The following is a 20,909-nucleotide window of genomic DNA, read 5'->3' on the forward strand; positions in this document are numbered from 1 at the left end:
TGTAGAGGAACAGCGGTGACAGACACCAAACTTATGCGAGGTTGAGGAAATGCAGGATGGGCTGTGACTGAAGTATAAAGAAAGTGAACAAGCCAGTGAAAGCCAACTCTTTATGATCCATATGTCCTTTAGTGCAAGGTAATCAATGGTCAAACGCAATTGACCACTGACCACCATTGGTATTTCCATCTCCAGCAGCGGAGCTCTAAAAGGAAATTGAACCACGTTTCTGCCACGCACCCACTGAGGCATAAGCCTTCTTACTCCAACTTCCTGTCTAATCAATGTGAGAGACAATGACTCAACAGGTGCGACAGACAGGAGCCCAGCGGCAGCCTTCCTCCCCACCGCCAGGCCCAATTAGCACCCGCGGCTAAGGAACAAAGAGGCGACATTTCATTTCAGCAGAGTGCCAGTTTAAGGCCTCTTCTCTCAACCTCAGCCTCTTTTCTTTCTGTCTTTTACTGCTGACATCTTTAAAGGATCATCCCTGGCTCCATCATATTCTATTAGATTGGATCGATGCCTTGTGTTGGAAGTGGCAGGGGTGTTAAAAACATGGGGCGTTGATGAATTCATTGCATGTGACTGGACTTGCTTTCATTGTGTGGAGGTTTTGACTAATGAAAACCCCTGAAGGTCTGACAAAAGGCAAAGACATTTTTTCAAGGTCTGGTTCGCACTCTAGGTTCAAGATGGATTTTCTGACCAAATTACACAGCGAAGCTGCCGTCCTGGACAACTTTTAAAATGATCTGGAAAGGAAATGTCCAGATTTTAAAAAGAGTTAAATTATTGTCATTACTGGTTTGTACAATGTAAATAGACGAAAAACAAACAGCTTTTCTTTTCCGCCTCATGACTGCAGGACCCTGTTTTCTATAATAAGAGTACTGTCTGATGTTAAATGGTACAGGTACATCTTCTTAGCTTTGTTGTTGATATGAGCATCCACACACTCACACACATACCTTTTCAACTGTCTAGAACAGTGGTTCCCAGCTTTATATAAATTTGCATTTTAACATTGTGTTGTTCAGTGTAGGCTACAATATAAATTACACCACATGAATGGGGCATAAACTGGTGTAATAGAACGTCTCTGGTATTAGAAATCAAGGAAAACAGACTGTTGTTGCTGTTTTGTTTCCTGATCTAATATCCTCGTTAAAGTCACCATCCCCAAGATGTTGTGATACAGGCTAGACCAGAGGAGGTTGTTGCACTTGACCATGCTTAGTTCTGGCATAGGCTTAAAAACTCTCCATAGACATTGAACAGTAGAGATAGGCCTAATATCATAGAGAGGATTAGGCTACAGCAAGATTTGTACAGACAGAAATGTAGAGACTGGCACTACTTGTACAAGTAGGTAAGTTCATTATGTCTGCTAATTAAACTACTGTTTTTAGACAATAAGAAGTTATCGTTGCCTTCTTAACAATAACCCTAACCCTTAAAAAAATGTACAAAAAAACTAAACTAAACTAACTATTTGTACAAGGTATAGGCTACAATTGCAAGCATTAAAGGTTAAAAGCACGTTTCTTTTTTCTCCAGTAGACTAGACTACTGTAACGGTCTTCTGACTGGTCTCCCCCAAAAAAGCATCAAACAGCTGCAGCTCATTCAGAACGCTGCAGCTCGAGTTTTAACCCGAACAAAGAGATCAGATCACATCACCCCGGTTCTTTTTTTTTTAAGTATATTTTTTTGGCGTTTTTGCCCTTATTTGACAGCACATAGTGAGATAGACAGGAAAGGGGGAGGCAGAGAGAGGGGGAATGACATGCAGGAAAGGTCTGCCCGACGCGGGACTCGAACCGGGGACGCCTGCGTTGAGGACTGTAGCCTCTACATGGGGTGGCCGCCTTAACCACTGCGCCGCGCACCGCCCCCATCACCCCGGTTCTTAAGACCTTACATTGGCTCCCAGTCAGCTACAGAATAGATTTTAAAGTTCTGCTACTGGTTTACAAATCACTGAATGGTTTAGGTCCAGAATACATGAATGACATGTTAGTAGAATATAAACCCAGTAGAGCTCTGAGATCTACTGACTCAGGTCAGATAGTGGAGCACATAGTTCAGACCAGACATGGTGAAGCAGCATTTAGCTGTTATGCTGCACACAACTGGAACAAACTACCAGCAGAACTGAGATCAGCCCCAACTGTAAGCACTTTTAAATCCAGGTTAAAAACATATCTATTTTCACGTGCTTATAGCTGAGAACTTAAAACTTTATCTATTTTTTTTTTCTTTTACTTTTATTTGCTCTTGCTTTTAACTCTGTTTTTAGTGTTTTGTTTGTTTTTATTCTGTCTTATGCTTCTTTTTTTTAATGTTTTGTCTTTATGTAAAGCACATTGAGTTGCCTTGGTATGAAATGCGCTATATAAATAAAGATGCCTTGCCTTGCCTTCTTTTCTCAATTCTATCCATTGTTGATTTTCTCCACCACTCAACACTTCCATGTTTGTAAGTTGCCCAATTATATGTTTAATTGATTAATTAATTCACTCATCTTTTATATCGCTTATCCTCACTAGGGTCACAGGTGAGCTGGAGCCTATCTCAGCTGCAGGGCGAGAGGCGGGGTACACCCTGGACAGGTCGCCAGTCTATCACATGGCTAACAATGTTGAATTGATTCAACATAAAAATAAAAATGTTGATAATGATTAGCCTATAAACCCTTTATACTGGTTTAGTTTAGTGTGGGGTCAATGACGAATCTGAGCACCACAGACGAATAGCTATGTAGTGTGGACCCCATGGTAAATATCCACTGCATTTATTGATTATTGCCATTTATTCTTACTTTTATTGATTCTTATTTTCTTTTAGTGTATAATTAATATGTCTGATTTTTTAAAAGTGAAATTCACGTCCTGAGAGGTTCCCTGTAAAATAAAATTCATTATAGTTTGAGCGTAAATGCGCATGCGCCAACCACAGCGTTGTCTGTGCTGGGATTAAGGATGGGGCCGACGCATGTGGAGTTTTGAGCTTCATCGTCTTTCTCCAGGATTCAGAAAAAAAAAATCACAGTGAACAAATAAAATCTAGCATCAACACTCTTGCAGTGAACCCGCAGCCCAGATCCAGCTACATGTGCCGGTGACGATAACGTCTTGTTTTTTCCTCAGCCTATCAAGGCGGCAGGAAGGACAGCTCCCTCCGTAGACATGAAGCAACCAGGAAGTGCTCCAGCAATTTAGCCGTTGCTCCTGGCAATGTCCCTTATGAAACTAGTGGTCACCACCCTGGGAAAAGCGACCGGGTTTATAACTCTCGCAGTTGTTGTAATTGCATTGGTTTTGAATTATTTCGACGACTCCGTTTCCGTTAAATACTCCAGGTAACGTACAGCGGGGGTCTCACTCTCTGGTAACGTTCACTGACGCTCGGTGCGATCAAATGTTTATCTAGGCGCTGTATGAAACTAGATACACAACGTAAAGGCGAATGTAACCAAGCTAATGTTTAATATTAAGTTATATGGTCCTGGACATGTGGACTATAGTAAAGCAGACAAACTGATTTGACCGAGGGATGCGCGTGTATTTGTGTTTATAGACAGTGAACGTCAAACCAAAATACCATTGAGAAATACGTCAATTTAAAGTTCCCTTTCCATTTGGCAAACGTACACACCATGTACAACACAATGAGGAGTGTTTATTAGATTGTCTGCACCACCTAATTAATTCGTCTAAATCAGGATTCTGTACATCCCCAATTTTATATATTTTTAATTTAATTGTTGCACCATGTAGTTCAGTGTTTGCACATTAGCCTACCTGGCATGACATTTGACACACTTTGAGTAGTATTACCTGTGTTCATTCACGTTGCTAACACAGTGGTTGGTTTGTGGTGGCACACAGCATGGCTGAGGACATGAAGACCCTGGAGGAGAACTTCAAGCAGCAAAATAAAAGCTGTTTTATCCTTGGTGCTTCTGGGGAAACGGGAAGGTTGTTGCTCCAAGACCTGCTGGAGCGCAACATCTTCTCCAAGATCACTCTCATTGGCCGGAGGCAGCTCACCTTTGAGGACGAAGCATACAAAAACCTGGTTAGTGGGTTGATCTGACAGCTATTTCACATTGTGTTGAAAGTTACATTTTTTGCTTGACACTGTGTCATCTGTTGTTCCAGGTACAGGAGGTGGTGGACTTTGAGAAGCTTGATGATTATGCAGCCACCTTCAAGGGCCATGATGTGGGCTACTGCTGTCTGGGAACAACCAGAGCAAAATCAGGGGCTGTAAGTCGAATTTATTAGTGTTGCACTGTATATCTCTTGGGGTTTGATGGGTTTATTAGTCAGTGGCAATGACTAAGCAATTTGGACTCTGGCAATGACTAAGCAATTTGGACTCTGGCAATGACTAAGCAATTTCTTTGTAAATACAATTTCCACTAGAGCCCAACTTAAAATGCAGACCAGGCTCAAGTATTTATTGATATTGACTAATTAAAATGCATTGAAATCTCTACATGAAGGGCGATAAGTAACAGAAAGTTGTGTGACAGGGGGCTAAAGCTGTACTTTAGGCAATTTAGAAAAAATAATGTTATTACATGGCTTGTTCACGAAAGGGACATCAAGTACTGTAACTGTAAAATGTCTTGCATAATTCATAGGGTCCTCATCATACATGTCCATCCACCTTACAAGTTTACATAACAAAATAATAACAACACTGGGCTGTCATATATCACTGGAGGAGGATTACCCTCTAAAATCCAGTGTTGGTTGGGCAATAATTCTCACTCAAAGTCGTACACATAAGTTAAAAAGTGCTTTATTTCAAATGAGCAATTGCTACTGCAGATTATTTTATCCTCAGTCCATAAACCCTTTAGCAACGTATATCTGGCCATATGGATAAATAAATATTGGATATTAAGTGTTGCTTCAAGATTTAAGTTATTTATATTATATTTACAATACACTGTTGTCCATGAAGTTGGAATAATTTTGTTTTCAGACACATGCCTCTTTTTATTTCTATTACACATCAGTAATCACCTTAGACCAGGTGCAATGATTAGCCTACATACTGAGTTCAAGTTACCAGTGTATAAGAAGATATACTTTGTCTATCAAGAATAAATCACTTTGTCGCAATCATTTCATGAGAAGATGTAAAAAAGAAATATATATATATATATCGCTATAACATTAAACTAATTTGTCCAGTTCAGTAAAACATGTTTATTAAATGTTTGATAGACTGTGAAAAATGTGTACTTCTTGCCATCTGTTTAAATTTAACAACAAAGAAAGATATACTCCAATGATCATTTTGTTGTAATACGACTCGAACAGACAGCCGGCAATCATCATGGTCCAACTATGATGCTTTTACTAAAATGTGATTTTACTGATACTTTGTTTATAATCAGCTACAAATCTTATTGTTATAAACAACTGAATTTATTACTGTAGTTTAGCCATCGTCAAAACGCTGTCAAATTAGGATTTTCCTGATCATGCCTGTTACTTCATTCTCTCATTTCAGGACGGATTTGTGCGTGTTGACCATGACTATGTTCTAAAATCAGCTGAGCTCGCCAAGGCCGGAGGCTGCACACAGTTCCACCTGGAGTCCTCCAGAGGGGCTGATAAAGACAGCAGCTTCCTCTACCTCAAAGTCAAGGTATTCTATGCCCTCACTCCACTGCATGCACTGTGTGCCTCCTAACACACAGTGACATTAGACAATCACTGTAAAATCAACATAGATTTTTCTTCCAGGGACAAGTGGAAGCAGAAATTGGAGAGCTGGGTTTTGACAGATATGCAATTTACAGACCAGGGTGAGTGATCTCATTTACTCAGTTCAGTACTTTAGTGAGACAAACATCCAGATTGAACCTTAAGACAGAAGGAGAAATGTACCCCAAAACAGGGCACTTGTGACACCATGTGATTTTTTATCATGCATGAACCATTGCATGAAATTTGAATGTGCCAAACTCAAAACAACTCAAAGTGTTTTTGAGAGTTATGCAAACCATACAATAGCACCCTTTTACATGATACAAAGTGTTGATTGTCCTACTCTGTCTATATAAGTTCCCTGTTCTAGTGTGACATACTGAATATTGTTAACTTAACCACCACCTGGGTAGAGAAAAACTTTCAAATTTGGTTGTTGAGAATTTAACATCTTAAACTTATTGCTACCTTTGTGTTTTTTCTCCACAGAGTTTTGTTAGTGGATAGACAGGAGAGCCGGCCTGGCGAGTGGATGGCCAGGAAGTTCTTTGGTGCCGTCACTGCCGTGTTTTCGACGTCCATGGCCATCTCTGTTCAAGCGGTAGCAAAGGCGATGGTGTCAAACACTCTGCTTCAACCTGAGCAGAAGATGGAGATCCTGGAGAACAAAGACATCACCAGTCTGGGAAAGAAATAGGGAATTAAGAGGGAGCTTAAAATACACAAGGTGAGAAAAAAGGTATAGGCTACATAGGATACGGAAGTTCACACAGTGTTTCCTGACTAGACATCAGAGTGGCCCAGATTGGACTGATGAATACATGGGACATTAAGTTGTTAATATTTAAGACATGTTAATGCCCACATCCTGTTGAAAGTACTCTTTGATTATACAGAAACAGAACAAATGATTATTATTAATAACAAATAAGTATATTCATAGTTACCATTACTGGATTCAAAGACAGATTTAACATCCTGATCATTTTATCTTTTTAGTCTGATGTAAAAGAAAAAAAAAACCTTATCCCTTTATGGCAGCTGCCCCAACAAAGGCTTTCTGTTTTCATCTCAAAACACTTCATGATCCAAATTCATGTTTCAGCAGAGCTATCAAAATAGCTGTGGTAAAAGTTTAGAAGATTAACTCTCTAAAGAATTGTTAAAAGTATGAAGTCATATTTCTTTGACTGTACAGCCATATCTGTGTGAATGACACATTTCTTGTGTAACCTATGGCACTAAACTATTAATTTTCTCTTCTCAGCAGATAGCCTACATACTGACATGGCTCCACTCTGCAAACACTCATTCTCAGGAAACCAAATGGTGGATTGTAAAAGTTTTCATCTGTTGCTCACCCTGTGGAGCAAGCAAAAATATCTGATCTTTATATGTAAATGGATTTCTTTTATGATATTTCATCAGGGGGGTGTTGCCAGGCTTTTTCATGTTCACCATTTGTGCTTTCAAACAACAGATTGAACCACTGCCTTATCATAAGTCCTGGTTTATTCTGCACTTGATACTGCTGGATGCTAACTTAATCAACAATGAGAATATCTTATGTCCATATCTATGTTATATTACACTTGCATAATTATATTGAAAGAGTTTTAACTATATTTATGCCATATTATAGTATGCCATGATATAGCCTATTTGTTCATTGTGGGTTGAACAGCATCTTTAGCTTGTGGATATCATTGATGATATGAATTAATATGACACCAGCAACTGAAAATTTTTGGATAAAATTTTTTGATTCTTAACTTTGTCACCATGTATCTGCAGCCAAACTGTGCTCCTATAATCTAGGACACCAGTTTAGGCCTTACCAGGTATTATGTATGAGTGCTTATTCATTTGTTTGTATTTATTCTTCTTGGGACTTTTAAAAGGCAAAAATCATCTTAAGTTGCATGTGGTATGCCAAATTTTCTGAATACAGTGTCATACATGTATTTAATTGTTCTTACATGTCTATTTTGTTTTCTACCTTAATTATATGCTTCCATTATTGTGTTTGAATGCACTTCATTGCTCTGTGTAAAGCACTTAATACAGCCTGTGTGTGAGACAAGGTTTTCAATAAACTTGCCTTCTCCCTGCTTGATCTAGTAGCCCCCCCTTGTGACTAAACGTGGTTACACATCGTGCTGTTGAGGCCAATTATATGGATTCACCCTCCTGCAGGCTTTCTTCAATCTAGGCAATACAATTTTTCAAAGGTCTTTTTTTATTTTTTACTAAATAACTGGCAAACAGATGATATGAAAAGCACATGAATGAATGTTCAAATGAGATATGTTTAAGGAGCAGGTTCCTGGGACTGAGCATGCTGTCACACAAACTTGCAGATAGTGGAGCCATCGTTAAACTTGCTATGACAAAATGCCAGCTGTGACAAAAGTCTGTTAAAACACTGAAAGATAAATCAGGGTGAATTTTGGGTTATGAACAAAGCTAAACCTAAAATTTATACAAGTAAAAACTAGTTTTACTTGAAGAGAATTTTTCAGGCAAAAGGAAAATCACTGAATTACACAAACCATTTCTTATAAAGCACTTTGATAAAATACCTTCCATGGTTTACAGACAACTTTTTTTGCTTAGCCTACATTTTTACTGCACAATTGCACATGTTTTGAAGTTAACAATGAGCAGGAAAATGGCATTGTTAAGGGAATCTTCAGTATATTTTCCTCCCTGCAGCTCTGTATGTTGTCACCATGGCTGTGCAGCAATTAGGCCAAGATGAGGAACAGCTGAGCACTCACTGTGTGGGAGTTTACAAATACACTTTACTCTTTCCTTCCTCTGGCAACAGGTTAGTTGACGCCTGATTAACTATTGGCTATGGTTCTCTTGAGCAAAACTGAACAATGACCTGTGTGGACTGTTTGAGGTAAATTGTCTTGTTCAATGTTCCTTTTAATTGTGGCTCTTATGAAAACACGCTGGGAGCTCATGATCTAATGTGTTGCCCTTTACTCTGCAGACTGTTTGGGCTTTGCCTTTGGCTACAGGCTTGTGGTGTAAATTGCGAGAACTCCAAGAGAGGTACTGAATTATGTCAATCTGCATTGATAAAATTTTAACATGACTAAAGATGAGTTGTCTGCTATAGAAAGCCTGTATAATATGTGTTTGTTTCAGTAGGTTATGCTGTCCGTGTCCAGGCAGGACAATATCCAACTGGAGTCCACAATGACAACAGAGACTATGAAAGATGGATGGAATCCCCTATTTTCAGACGCAACAAAGCTGGTTACAAGACGTCAAACATGGGTGAAGGTCGAAGTGGCAATGTGTATGCTGCTCAAGAAGATCACACCGCTGGTGCTAAATCATTACAAGTTCAAATCCGCCATCCTTCCCCTGTTATGCCTGAAACACAACATGGCAGTGTTCCTTTGACCAGCCACTTTACTTCTGGTTTGAGCTCGGGATCAGATACACAAGGACAAAGTTCTAATCGCTTTGCAAACAAAGCAGCAACTTTTCCTGGTTTAGTTCAGTTTCCATCCCCTATATATCATGCTAAACCTAAGTCAAAAGGAAGTTTTTCACCTGTCCCTGCAGACAAAGCTCCAATTGGCTTTGGACCCAACAACAGAAAGAGCCCCATTTATTCACACAGCAGTAGAGCAGGTCCAAATAAAGCCGTCATCATTCACGCAAGCTCCCCTAGACCCAACTTGCATCCTCTGCAGAAGTCACCCCTCAAAACAAGGCCTGAAGTGAGTGTGTATCGAAATACTTATATTTCCCCCAAAAGCTTTAGTCACACCAGAACAAACCCTTTGCCAGATGTTTTAAAACCCACCGACTCGATCTTGAAGGGACATTCCCCTGACAGCAATCCAGCAGGAATGGCTCAAACACAGACACCCTATCTACCATGGAAGCCCAGGGTCTACAGCGGTGATGTGCCACCTGAACCGAGAGGATACGCCCATGTCCGGCATCTCAAGCCTAGTTCTGACAAACCACACCCCCAGGTTAGTTCTGCTGCAGGCAGTAAGTTCTTGGAAACAGGTTTTGCATCTGTGAATCAGAATCCAGGCAGTTATACACATGGTAACAAGAACGACAACAGAGGAAGACAGTCCAGCAACTGGCATCCTCCACCACCAGACAGAGCACAAATCCATGTCCAGGGCAAGTTTAAACCTTTCCAGAGGCTTGACACTAGCGGTGATTCCTCCACTATTGCCAATTCAACGGCCAGTGAACCAGCCAGTCAGACATTTGACCAGACAACTCCTCCCCCTAGTTTGACTTTAACAGGTAACACAACCGTTGTTCCCTCGGCCTCTGGGGAGCTGACCACCATAACTGAACAGGGAAAAGATGCAAAGCCTCTCCTTCAAGCATCAGACATGGAGGGCAAGTCCAGCAGTTCAGCGGGGGATTGACTGTCCTCGGACCAAATCAACACACTTCAGTTTCTTCTCAGAGACAGCACCAGCAGGAGTGACCTGCCACATGCTTGTGGTACACCTTTTGAGGACAACTTTTTTATACAGTCTATGGTTAAAACAAGTGCATTAGTTTGCCATGGACTGTAAATGCTAACGTTTTCATCGCGTTTATCAATCCTACCCTGAGCTCTACTTATCTTTCAGTCTGACGTCAAATAAAAAAACTTAAGACACTGCTTTATTTTTTGTTGTTTTTAAGAATGTCACTGAACCAGAAGCAACGTTTCATGCAACGTTATAGGCTAAATACAGGTTGATATAGGCCCCATTGGCTAGCCGTTAACCTCATATTATTTCTGGTAAGGTTAGCCTACCTACTAGCTAGGCTACTCCTGCTCTGTATACACACCTGTAAACCAGGGATTACTGATTGATTGCCCTGATTAGTAGTATTAGTGTTTTTTTTTAGTTTGAAAAAAAATATTCATGGGGCGGAGTTTAGCTCGGTTGGTGGAGCGCCCGCCCCGTGTGTTGAGGCTGTGGTCCTCGCTGCGGGCGGCTCCGGTTCGAGTCCCGCGTCGGACGGCCCTGTCCTGCGTGTCATTCCCCCCATCTCTGCCTCCCATTTCCTGTCGCACTCTCAGCTGTCCTGTCAAGTAAAGGCATGAAAAGCCAAAAAAAAAAAATATACTAAAAAAAATATTCAAAATTTGGATTATAGGCTAATTTATAATGGACAACTTTTGATGTTTAGTTAATGCTTTTAGAAGAGTTTGGTGTATGGCTGCTAGATTATGGCAAGCAGTCCGAACAATTCTGTCAGAGCAAATAAACATAGGAACGATTCATACCGTGACCGTGTCGAAAGTCCGATGTGCAGCCTGCATAGACTGTAAAGGCAGCCTGCAGCGAAGAAGCAGTAGGAGGGTTGCCAGGTCTTGAGGCAAAAGCCGCCAAACAACTCAAAGCCAGCCCAAAACACGCCGGCCAAAAAACAGCTCAATATCAGAACTCTCAATACATAGACCTACTGTAAGTAGGCTACCATGTAGGTAGGTGTGGTGTGGCAGTCTCTAATGTGGATAATTTTTAAATGCTTGCAGCCTATGTCTCTGTCAACCAAGTCTGAGCACATAACTGCAGGCTGGATGCAGTAAGTTTACAGTTTTCCTCTCTGACCTCAGGCATAAAATACAGCCAGGACAGATTTTTACATTGTCCCACTTTATGTAGGCTGCATATCCTTAAAAATTATCATTGGAATATTTTCAGTTGTAATGGTCTTGCATGCACAGCTCTGAATACTTGATTTTTAGGTCAGTCAAATAATAGGCCTAAATATCTGATCATGCTGAAAAATGTTATCATATTTGGGTGGTTTGTTTACATTCAGATGTACATCGATCAGGCATAACAACATGACCACTGACAAATGAATAACATTTCTGTGAGGAATCATTTTTTCTGCTTCTTTTTGGTTATTGGTGAGTATTTCAACACTTCCTGCTACAACTGAACGATTCAGATGAGTAAAAACAAGAACTCAGATGTCTAACTTTGTATCCATCAGGACTGACAAGTGCTATACTTAAAATTGAGAAAAAAAAAGAGTCACATACGAGCAAGTTTGGTTGATTTCTAATAGGCTATGTGTGCCCTTGATTGTGGAGAGGAAGAAGAGTTTAGAAAAAATAGTAAGATATCCTGCTGTCCCTGTGGTAGTCTCTCTCTTCTCTGGTTAGTGAGTTGGGGATTCCCATGAACCATGCAGCTGTAGAGGCAGGTGCCGGGATCTATGTGATTAGCCTACACCTCAAAGAAGAATAGCCTATTGTATGAAGAGCCAATAAACGCCCATGCAGTCCTACAGAATTCTGGCACCTGCAGACTTTAGCTGCTCTAATTGTATGAATAATGTACCAAGAAACTTTGGACATTCAGAACCCTCTGTGTCCAGTGAAGTGGCTGGTGATATTCATAGAGACACTTGGTGCATGTATGAGTATGGGGGTGAATGAGTGTGAAATTGTAGCCTATGTGTTTTAATTTGTTCAGTGTGAGCTTAGCCTACTGTACTCAAAAGGTCCTTTTCTTTAACCGGTGGTTGATGTAGGCTACCACAAGGTGGCACACAACACTAGAAAACTGAAAAGTATTAAATACTAGTATATAAGTAGTAAAATTGGGAAATAGGGCTCTGCATGGATAGTGAAAATGCAGCTCAGACTGAATCTGCCTCTTTCCAGCAGACTCTGCTTGTAATAGATCAGAGGTAGCCTAGTACATGCTGCCACCTCTTTGAAGTTAATGGGAGCTACATAGCACTCTGTCAGTGATGGTGCATGAAGTAGATTTTTACTCGGTACTCCACTGTAATAGCCCAAAATGCCCCGTTTTAAGTCTGTTTATGTTTTTTTTGATAATGATGCCTGGTCAGTCAGTGGCTCCTCTATGTCATTCAGGTAGTCCCTAACCCTTTGTTTTTTGTCTGTTTACTTTGGCGACATCTTGTGGTGTATACGGGGAAGTGCTTGTTCTGACTCTGCCCGCCCCTTCTTGACGTCATCTGACGTAACCAGGAAGTCCAGCGAAACCAAGGCGACAACATGGCAGAATACACAGACGCACGTGAGTTTTGTAAATAGCAAATATAAACCTAGACACCCTATCTGCTAAAAAAATGCAAACGTATATTTCGATTAGCGACAATGTCTGTTGCGTGTATAATCAGTTAATTTTGTGTTTGGTTGTGTTAGACAACGCGTTAGCAACATCTTGCCCGGCTTTAGCCGAGGGCAGTAGTTACGTTAGCTTACAACCGCACTGCCGAGGTTGGTGTTCGGCTTCGTGGCTCCTACATGCAGTTGTAACGAGTTTTTTTCTTTTTACTGCTGACAGACGGTGACGGAGCTGCCGACGAGATGCCCGATCTCTCTGACGGTGATGACGACATTGAAGAGGATGAAGAGCAGTGGCAGTGGACGGAGGAGGAGGAGGACAGCCAGTCAGTTACCTGTTTGTTCTGTGACAGGTGAGACAGCTTTTTAAACACACCCAGCGATAATAGACAGTACAAAACAGTGTTTATTATAATGTGGAATGAAATGAAATGCAGTGATTCCCTTACAATAGAAATGAATCGCCTGAAATTCTTGTTTTTACTAGCTACAACATTCTTGACTTATCTTTCTTATGAATGGTAATTAGACTTGCATTACTCATGACAAATTCTTTGAGGCTGATGTTGGAGCCATGGGCTTTTCATACAGGTGTCAGCGTTGCATGTGCAGTAACCAAAGTTTAATCAAGGAAGAAGTACTGTATAAGGATGCCACCGTTTCCATAGCAGCCTTTAGTATTTCTGCCCTACGTGAAAAGGTTTGTGTGTGTTCTCTATAATCCCTATGAGTCAGGTTTTCTGCAGTTCCAGATAAGTAAATGGAATCCAATAATGTGATTTGTGACTTTTGAGAGAAAATATAATCTGTATTGTTCATACATCTATAAACCATAAGTTCAACTGTGGATTTTGCACTCTCAATGCTCAATTGTTTTGGGTAAATTTCCACAGCCACCTCAGGACAATTCTTCATAACTACCACAGTGTACTGTGACAAACATCAGGTCTAAATCACTGTAAATCCAGACCGGCACCACAAGTGTTTTAGGGGTTGTGATCATTCACAAAATTCCAGATTTGCTTCTGTATGTTACAGTGGCTTTTATCATCGAGCACATTCATTACAAGTACACTGTAATCAAACAGAATTTCCTCCCTGTGTATTTTTGTCTGTCAGGTTGCTCAGTTCTGTACCTGCCACCTTGCAGCACTGCACAGAGGAGCATCAGGTCAACCTTGTAGGCGTGATAAGAAAACACAGTAAGTTGGCACTGCTGTTCTGTGCTTCATTTAGGAATCACAGGACTGTTTGGTTCTGTTGATGTTGATTCTGTATATGACTCACCCTGTTGTCCATCCCAGGTTTGGATGACTATGGATATATAAAAATGATCAACTTCATACGGTCAACAGTAAGAGCCTTAATCTGGTTTCAAAGTCTTTTATAGTATTTTTTCCATAAAGATAGTCAAGTAATTGCTCTACCATGGAAGAACAAGGAATAGTATTATTTTCCTAAACAAATCTGTGTTTATAGAAATGTGACGCATCCTCTCTGACGGGCCTGCCTGACGCTCCCCTTCCCTGGGAAAGTGAGGACTTCTTGCGGCCGGTTCTACAGGATGACCCCCTGCTGCAGATGGGTAAAGTAACTCATTAAATTTAATGAAACAAAATCCTCCAGACTGTCTCCCCTCCTTGTATTATTGTTGACTGACTGTACAAAATGGCAACTTTAGAAAGAAGCCATTCATCGCTGATGTTTCTAATTGGTATTGGTAAATTGCTGAAAATGTGCGACTGTAATATCATTTTAAGGAATCAAAGTTTACAGGGTCAGTTTGTATTAAAGCAGAAGTAAGCGGAATGTTTGTGTTAATATAAGGCTTAAATAGTTATATCTTCTGACAGCAATCACTTATATAGAGTGTTTGGTCTGAAACACGGGTCTGTCAGTCACTCTGGAGAAAACTTTCCTTGTATCCTACAACCTTTATCAATCAATCAATCAATCAATCAAACTTTATTTATAGAGCACTTTTCCTACATAGCCATGTAACACAAAGTGCTTTACACACAGAAAAAAAAACAAAAAAACTGCTAACTCCATCGGCTGACAGGAAGTTAGCCAAAACGACCGGATCACTTACTTCTGCTTTAATATTAATTAAACATTATTAAAAACCTACTGAAAGACTTGTAAGTAAAAGGAAAAAATGTAGCTTTGCTTTCTTTGAGTTTACTTGTTTTAAAAAGGTTCCTAAAATTACGTGATTTCACACCCACCTTAGTGCACTACACTTAACCTCTCTGTTTCAGTTCAGTACACTTTACCTCTCAGTTTTTTTTAAAACAACTTTATAATCAGCAGCCATTCATAATATATCAGAAAATGTGGTGCATAAACATAGAACAAACACAAAAAACAGCAAATCTTAAAACAAACCCATGTTTATATCTGTGTACCTCTTCTGTGTGTTTCTGGCAGATCCTGAGGAGCTCTGTGACATTGAGGGATCAAGTTCATCAGCGTGCCAATCGTCTGGGGCTGGGTCCCATGATGCACTGCTGCAGAGGGCACAGGCCGCTGAGGAGAAAGCCCGTCTCTCAGAGGAGGCTCTGTCCAGAGCCATGGATGACCTGCACAAACTCAAGTCAGTGACTGGTCTGCAATTTCACCTGTTTTATAAGCACAGAGTGCGATAAAGTTGCTATTTTACTTTACTCCTTGTTAACATTGGGTCCATTCATAAAAAATCTACAGCTTGTTAAATCCTCAGCGTGTCGCTTTACTTCTGCACTACATGCTGGCGGCCAGCAGGGGGCAACAGTTAGCTCAGTATTGCAGAAACATCAACAGACTACCTTGAATACCTTGTGGGAGAAGTTTGGAGGAAGGGGAAAGATAAAAAGGGGAAGGGAAAATTCCACTGCAGCATGGAGGTGAGAGTGTGGAGGGGAAGTAAGAAGGGGGGCAATAAGGGAAAATTACAGAAAGAGTGAGGCTGTGGGGGTGGGAGGTTTGGAAGACAGTTAGAAAGATGAATGCCTCTCGTTTCCTCCATTTACTGCTACGTCCTGCATGAAGGTTGTGTGTGCTTTCTGGTCACTGCTTCTGTCCCGTGCCCTAATATGAGAAGTTAAACGTGGATTTGCTCCGTGGTTCTTTCCAGGCTGCTGGCTCAGGGTTTGGTGCTGAATGCAGGAACCAGCAAATCTGGCAACTTGGGCGCCGTGGCCGAGCTTCGGGAAGACGAGGACGAGGCGTACTTCAGCTCCTATGGCCATTACGGCATCCACGAGGAGATGCTGAAGGTCTGAGTTCTTGCAGATACACGGACACGAGACACACATGTAACACACACACACACACACAGACCAGGCCTGCAAGTGTCTTGACAGTCACATACCCCCCCTCTCTCTGGATGCAGCAGTCTCTGCAGAGCAAAAGTGGGCTCATCAGCATACGTCTTGGCTGAAAGATTTCGATGTAGCATGTAAATGAAAATGATCATCTTATGCACACATTGATACCCAAGACAAGACATTTTCTCCAAAGTGACACATCAGCAATAAGAGCTGAGCCCTCATGTGAGACAGTGCTGCTCCAAATGTGGAAATTAATTGTTTTACACTCCTTTAGCGCTGAAACCTGAAAGTGTCAGCAAGCTGCGGAGGGTGTGTGCGCGTGTGTGTGTGTGTGTTTGTGGGTGGAGTGGGGTGTGTACGGGGAGGGGGCGGGGGGTTCTGTCTCCTCCCTTCCTGTTCTACTTACCGCAGTGCTTACACATATCCCTATCGGCCGTCCCGATTGGTGCTAAGCACTGTTAAGTTTTGCGTCATGTGTGTGTGCGTCAGGCTGTAAACTCCATCATAACCTCAGGAGGGGCTGGGAACACGTGATCGGGGGGTGGGGGGGGCTTTGCAGTAGGATGTGACGAACTCTTAACACAAGTTCGCATGAGAGATTGTATGACCGAGGGTGTCAGGTTGTCTGAGTTAGACGCGTGCCACTTCAGTTGAAAATAAATGAAAGTAATCAGCCTGTGTTTAACTTGGGAGTTTTTCGAGTCGCACTGTGATCAAAAGCGAGGCGAAACAGACACTGATACTGAAATCTGTATCTGAAAGAAAGCTGTTCTTTGAAGTACCAACCACAGCACCTTCATTTTACACAACATTGCCTTAATGGGCAGGTTCAGACTGATAAATCTTTCAGCACATGCCGTGATTAAAGAATTGACCGTGCAGTGATTTATCAAGTCTTAAGAGATGAAATTAAAATATTTCTGCAGACAAATCAGAAACTCTTTCATCTCAGATTCGCAGCACAACACAACAGTACAAATTATTTGGACATCACAAACCTCAGTCAACTTTTAAATGACAAAGGCAGGACTGGTCCTCACACGATTAAATGCAAATGTGCGTTACTCCACAGCAAAAGAAGCTACAGTCTAATGTTATGTCAATTATAATAAACATTTTTATGATTATGATATGATGATAATCACCATGCACACTATACATGTAGTGTTGGTTTCCTGGTCTTTATGTTTTCGTTGCTAAATAATACAAATATAGCAGTTAATTAAATTATTTTGACTGAGCGACATTACTTATGTTATTTTTACAGGACTTTTCTTTCTCTAAATGTCCAGATTTGTTGAAACTACACAATGTACTGACTGAGCTTCCTCACTGTGTGTCGCACTCACTGTTTTCAACCAATTCAGTAGCTTTTCCACCAGAGGAGTTCTGGCGTTTGTGGGCAGATGTGATTGGCAGGTTAATTAGCGAGTCCTGACCTGACCTCCACTTGGAAAATACCCCCCTCTACTCGTATTTATCCGATAAATTTGCTCTTAGGTTGCAAGAATCCCACGTAGTCTGTTATGATCTGCAGTTATCTCACCTTCATCTAAACAGCTTTACATAACCACATGCTCTGAGATTTTTTTTTTCCCCCCCTGAGGGGTTTGCGATAAGGCCAGTTTTGTTTCAACCTAACAGAAGCTTTCTAACACGAGAAGCTGCAGCAGAAGGCAAATGATCGGTTGGATTTTAGAGCAGTTCTCACTTTGTTTTCCATCAGAGTTGCTTTTAGGCTTTGTTCTTATGTTTGAATGTTCTCTCCACAGGATAAAGTGCGCACAGAGAGTTACCGCGACTTCATCTACCGCAACCCTGAGGTGTTCAAAGACAAGGTGAGCTGGCTACTTGAGTGTGTGTGCGTGTGTGTGTGTGCGTCTATTGATGTAGGTGCATGTATATGTCATCTGGTTGCATGTACAGCAGAAATAGCCATGTGCATTTTGCAGGAAAGACATTAATAAGGAGATTGTGTCTGATTTAAAACACAGTGTGACTTTATTAGCACCTCGAGTGTCAACTGCAGAGTACTGATAACAGACACATGCAATCCACCACCAAACCCATAACCCCAACCCCCCCATCCCCCCATCCCCACCCCCTGTTTTCCATTGCCTTTAGTTGCAGGAAGCAGTGGCCTGTATCATGACCATCCATTACATGGGCGGCTGCTGGTTAGTGCTGGGATGAGGCTGTAGAGGAGGGAGGGAGGGAGGTTGGTGTTGATGGGAACGTACATTATCCCTGTCAGAGCCAAGCAGTCGGCAGAGAGGGAAGTGTCACCTTCCGCATGAAGCGGTAGATGAAGAAGGAAAAAGGGATATTCTTGTTTCAGCTTGTGTCGAGATGGTGGACGGGTTGCGCACAAATGTGGCCGAGCAGCACAGAGGGATGGAGGCAGGAGTGAGGAGGAACACTGTGTTGTGTTGTGTTGTGTTGTGTCAGCAGCAGTGTGTTGGGAAACTTCTGTGAACCCATAAAGGCAGCGGGATGTTTAAGGAGAATTTTTCAAGTCACTTTAAATAGAGAGGCAGATAAGCACAGTGTTACATATAGATGGGTGCAGCGTCACTGCAGCTGTGCTGCGGTCATTTAACACCAGCTGGGAGGGAAGATGAACAAATTAACTCCTATGGGAACCTGAAATAGAGCCGATTAAAAACTCAACAAGAAGAAAAGAGAGGTTATAGTGAAAAAGTTAACTGTGCATTATGAGTTTGTTGATCATAGAAGAACCTCCGGCTTCTGACAGAGTTCAGGTTCCCACCATGACATCAGAATAAAGCTGAGTCCTGCTTTATACAACAGCTTCTCAGACCGAGCATGAATCTTTTCTTTTTTCTTTTCTGTATTCTGTACAGATTTATCTTTATCCTATTCAGTTTTTTATAAACCCTAAATTGTATATAGTATATGCATTTTTTTTTGCGCTAGAATATTTTTCATTTGTTCTATTTTCATTTTATTTTATTCTACTTTGTTTAAATTTTTATTTTATCACTACCTTTTACTATTTTTCGTACCTTTTGTGTCTGCACCTGACACCACGTCAAGCTCCTTGTGCTGTAAACTGACCTTTACTGCTTTACGGCAATAAAAGCATTTCTGATTCTGATCCTGATTTTGAATGCAGCCTACTGTTGACACTAAACACTAAAATTTAAGGAAAATGTAAAATGTATAATAACAGGGGGTCCGAAATCCCACTCACATGTTTAATTCCTGCTCCGGCTCATGGGAGCATTTTCAAACCCTGAAATTCGACATACATCTGTTGAAGTTTCAGTTTTCATCAGTGTTAACAAACAACAAATTTCCCTCCTGCCCTGCAGGTTGTGCTGGATGTGGGCTGCGGGACAGGCATTCTGTCCATGTTCGCTGCCAGAGCCGGGGCCAAGAAGGTTATAGCGGTCGACCAATCAGAAATCATCTATCAAGCCATGGACATAGTCAGGTGAGACACGCCATCCGCTGTTTCAGCTCCACCTGTCAGTCACGTGACCAAGTGCTGCGATCATCACAGCAGGGGCGGGTGTCAGGCGGGTTTCCTCTTCCCCTCATGTGCAGTGGGGGATTGTGGAAGTGGAGGTCTGCGTGACCTCGAGCCACCTTTTATTTGTTGCAGCTGGTTGACTTCAATAGAACTGCTGTCAGTCGTACGGCCGTAATGCACATAATTTACACCTGCAGTCTGACCCATTCACCCCTCGCTTCTTCTTCCCTGCAGTAGTCACATAAACACACACACACACACACAAGTAGGTGACCCCCTATTGGTACCTTTTAATACACTCATCAGTCCAATTCCAGGTGCTGTGCATTTCCAGTTTTCCAGCAGCTGCTTCTCCACAGTGGTGTCCATTTACCTCCACCAGAGCCTCCGGTGTGCCCTCGCCTACCTGCAGCCTCTTCCTCCATCACTCCCCTGCCTCTGAAATGAATTTTTTGAGTTAGGGGCCATTATGACTGCTATTATTACTGTTATGTAAGAGAATGTTGTATAAGCAAAACAACAGGGTTTGCTGAAGGAAAAGGACGTTTTAATTTTACAGCCCACTGACTCGCTGTAGGAGTGTGTGTTGGCATGCAGGCTGCGTCGCAGGTCCGCCAGCGGTGAAGATTCAGCTAAAGGGAAGATGTTGTAACCTCTACCTCCCACACGCACAACGCACACACAAAGAAACTTGCACTGTTTTTAAATCTAGTGTTGTTTCGGGTTGTGATTCTAAAGCTCTTATTTCTGTGTGTGTGTGTGTGTGTGTGTGTGTGTGTGTGTGTGTACACACGTGTGTGCCCGTCACTTCGTCTTGATGTTAATATCTGGATTGTAATTAAAGTGGCTCCTGTTGGTTGGGCAGCAGCATCCATCTCCTGTCTCCCCTCCGTAGCCGAAGTTTAAATGAAAAGCTGAATGTGACTTCCTTCCTTCACAGTCACTTCCTTAATGGATAATGTCTAAATACTTTTTTTTAACGGCCCTGGGATTGATGGATTATCCAATAGAAAGCTTTAAATTGTGACACCGAAGCGGAAAAGAAAATAGATAATATTTAATTTAGATGCGTGAAATCTAACTTTTAATGGTACTAGGAACTAAAGACAAACAAAATATCAGATCATCAATATTAAACTTTCATCAACTTTCTCAGTAGAGTGATTAACACAGTGATTCCCAACCTTTTTTGGCTCGTGACCCCATTTTATATGAGTTTGATTCATTTTTGAGAAAGTGAAAGTTTAGAATACAGTTGTTTA

General features: G+C 41.4%; 2 protein-coding genes and 1 pseudogene across 5 annotated transcripts in view; all 3 read left to right on the plus strand.

The window, feature by feature from the left end:
• The first annotated feature begins 2,981 nt into the window (after positions 1–2,981).
• htatip2 (HIV-1 Tat interactive protein 2) lies at positions 2,982–7,851 on the plus strand. 2 transcript variants are annotated; one of them, XM_085771233.1, is made up of 7 exons: positions 2,982–3,364; positions 3,894–4,083; positions 4,167–4,274; positions 5,536–5,673; positions 5,772–5,833; positions 6,225–6,462; positions 7,003–7,851. In XM_085771233.1, the coding sequence occupies exons 1-6, from the start codon at positions 3,240–3,242 to the stop codon at positions 6,430–6,432; spliced, it is 831 nt and encodes a 276-aa protein (XP_085627359.1). In that variant the 5' UTR covers positions 2,982–3,239; the 3' UTR covers positions 6,433–6,462; positions 7,003–7,851. The 2 variants fall into 2 exon arrangements, with proteins under 2 accessions (XP_085627359.1, XP_085627352.1); XM_085771226.1 differs by having other exon boundaries at positions 3,064–3,364; positions 7,006–7,851.
• Positions 7,852–8,555: 704 nt separating this feature from the next.
• On the plus strand, positions 8,556–11,291 carry LOC146990251 (uncharacterized; annotated as a pseudogene). The gene is made up of 4 exons (XR_015035604.1): positions 8,556–8,643; positions 8,737–8,798; positions 8,898–10,235; positions 11,266–11,291. The product of XR_015035604.1 is annotated as an uncharacterized LOC146990251 (transcript).
• Positions 11,292–12,735: 1,444 nt separating this feature from the next.
• The window catches only part of prmt3 (protein arginine methyltransferase 3), a 66,170-nt gene continuing 57,996 nt past the window's right edge, over positions 12,736–20,909 (plus strand). Inside the window, exons 1-9 of one of the 2 annotated variants that reach the window (XM_085771260.1) lie at positions 12,736–12,799; positions 13,073–13,193; positions 13,960–14,042; positions 14,145–14,194; positions 14,320–14,425; positions 15,271–15,436; positions 15,956–16,097; positions 17,924–17,989; positions 19,487–19,608. In XM_085771260.1, coding sequence (XP_085627386.1) covers positions 12,769–12,799; positions 13,073–13,193; positions 13,960–14,042; positions 14,145–14,194; positions 14,320–14,425; positions 15,271–15,436; positions 15,956–16,097; positions 17,924–17,989; positions 19,487–19,608 — 887 coding nt within the window. In that variant the 5' untranslated portion in view covers positions 12,736–12,768. Of the gene's footprint in view, positions 12,800–13,060; positions 13,194–13,959; positions 14,043–14,144; positions 14,195–14,319; positions 14,426–15,270; positions 15,437–15,955; positions 16,098–17,923; positions 17,990–19,486; positions 19,609–20,909 lie in introns of both variants that reach the window. The other variant, XM_085771249.1, reaches the window with a different exon arrangement.

The sequence above is a fragment of the Trachurus japonicus genome, chromosome 3, assembly GCF_045865225.1.
Source record: "Trachurus japonicus isolate A0001 chromosome 3, Traja_1.0".
Lineage (NCBI taxonomy): Eukaryota > Metazoa > Chordata > Actinopteri > Carangiformes > Carangidae > Trachurus > Trachurus japonicus.

What these genes read in the sequence shown, in the direction of transcription:
- htatip2 (XM_085771233.1), top strand. Translation starts at nt 3,240, where the DNA reads ATGTCCCTTATGAAACTAGTGGTCACCACCCTGGGAAAAGCGACCGGG. An exon ending in CCAGAGCAAAATCAGGGGCT is followed by an intron (nt 4,275 to 5,535) that starts GTAAGTCGAATT and finishes CTCTCATTTCAG; the next exon opens with GACGGATTTGTGCGTGTTGA. An exon ending in TATGCAATTTACAGACCAGG is followed by an intron (nt 5,834 to 6,224) that starts GTGAGTGATCTC and finishes TTTTCTCCACAG; the next exon opens with AGTTTTGTTAGTGGATAGAC.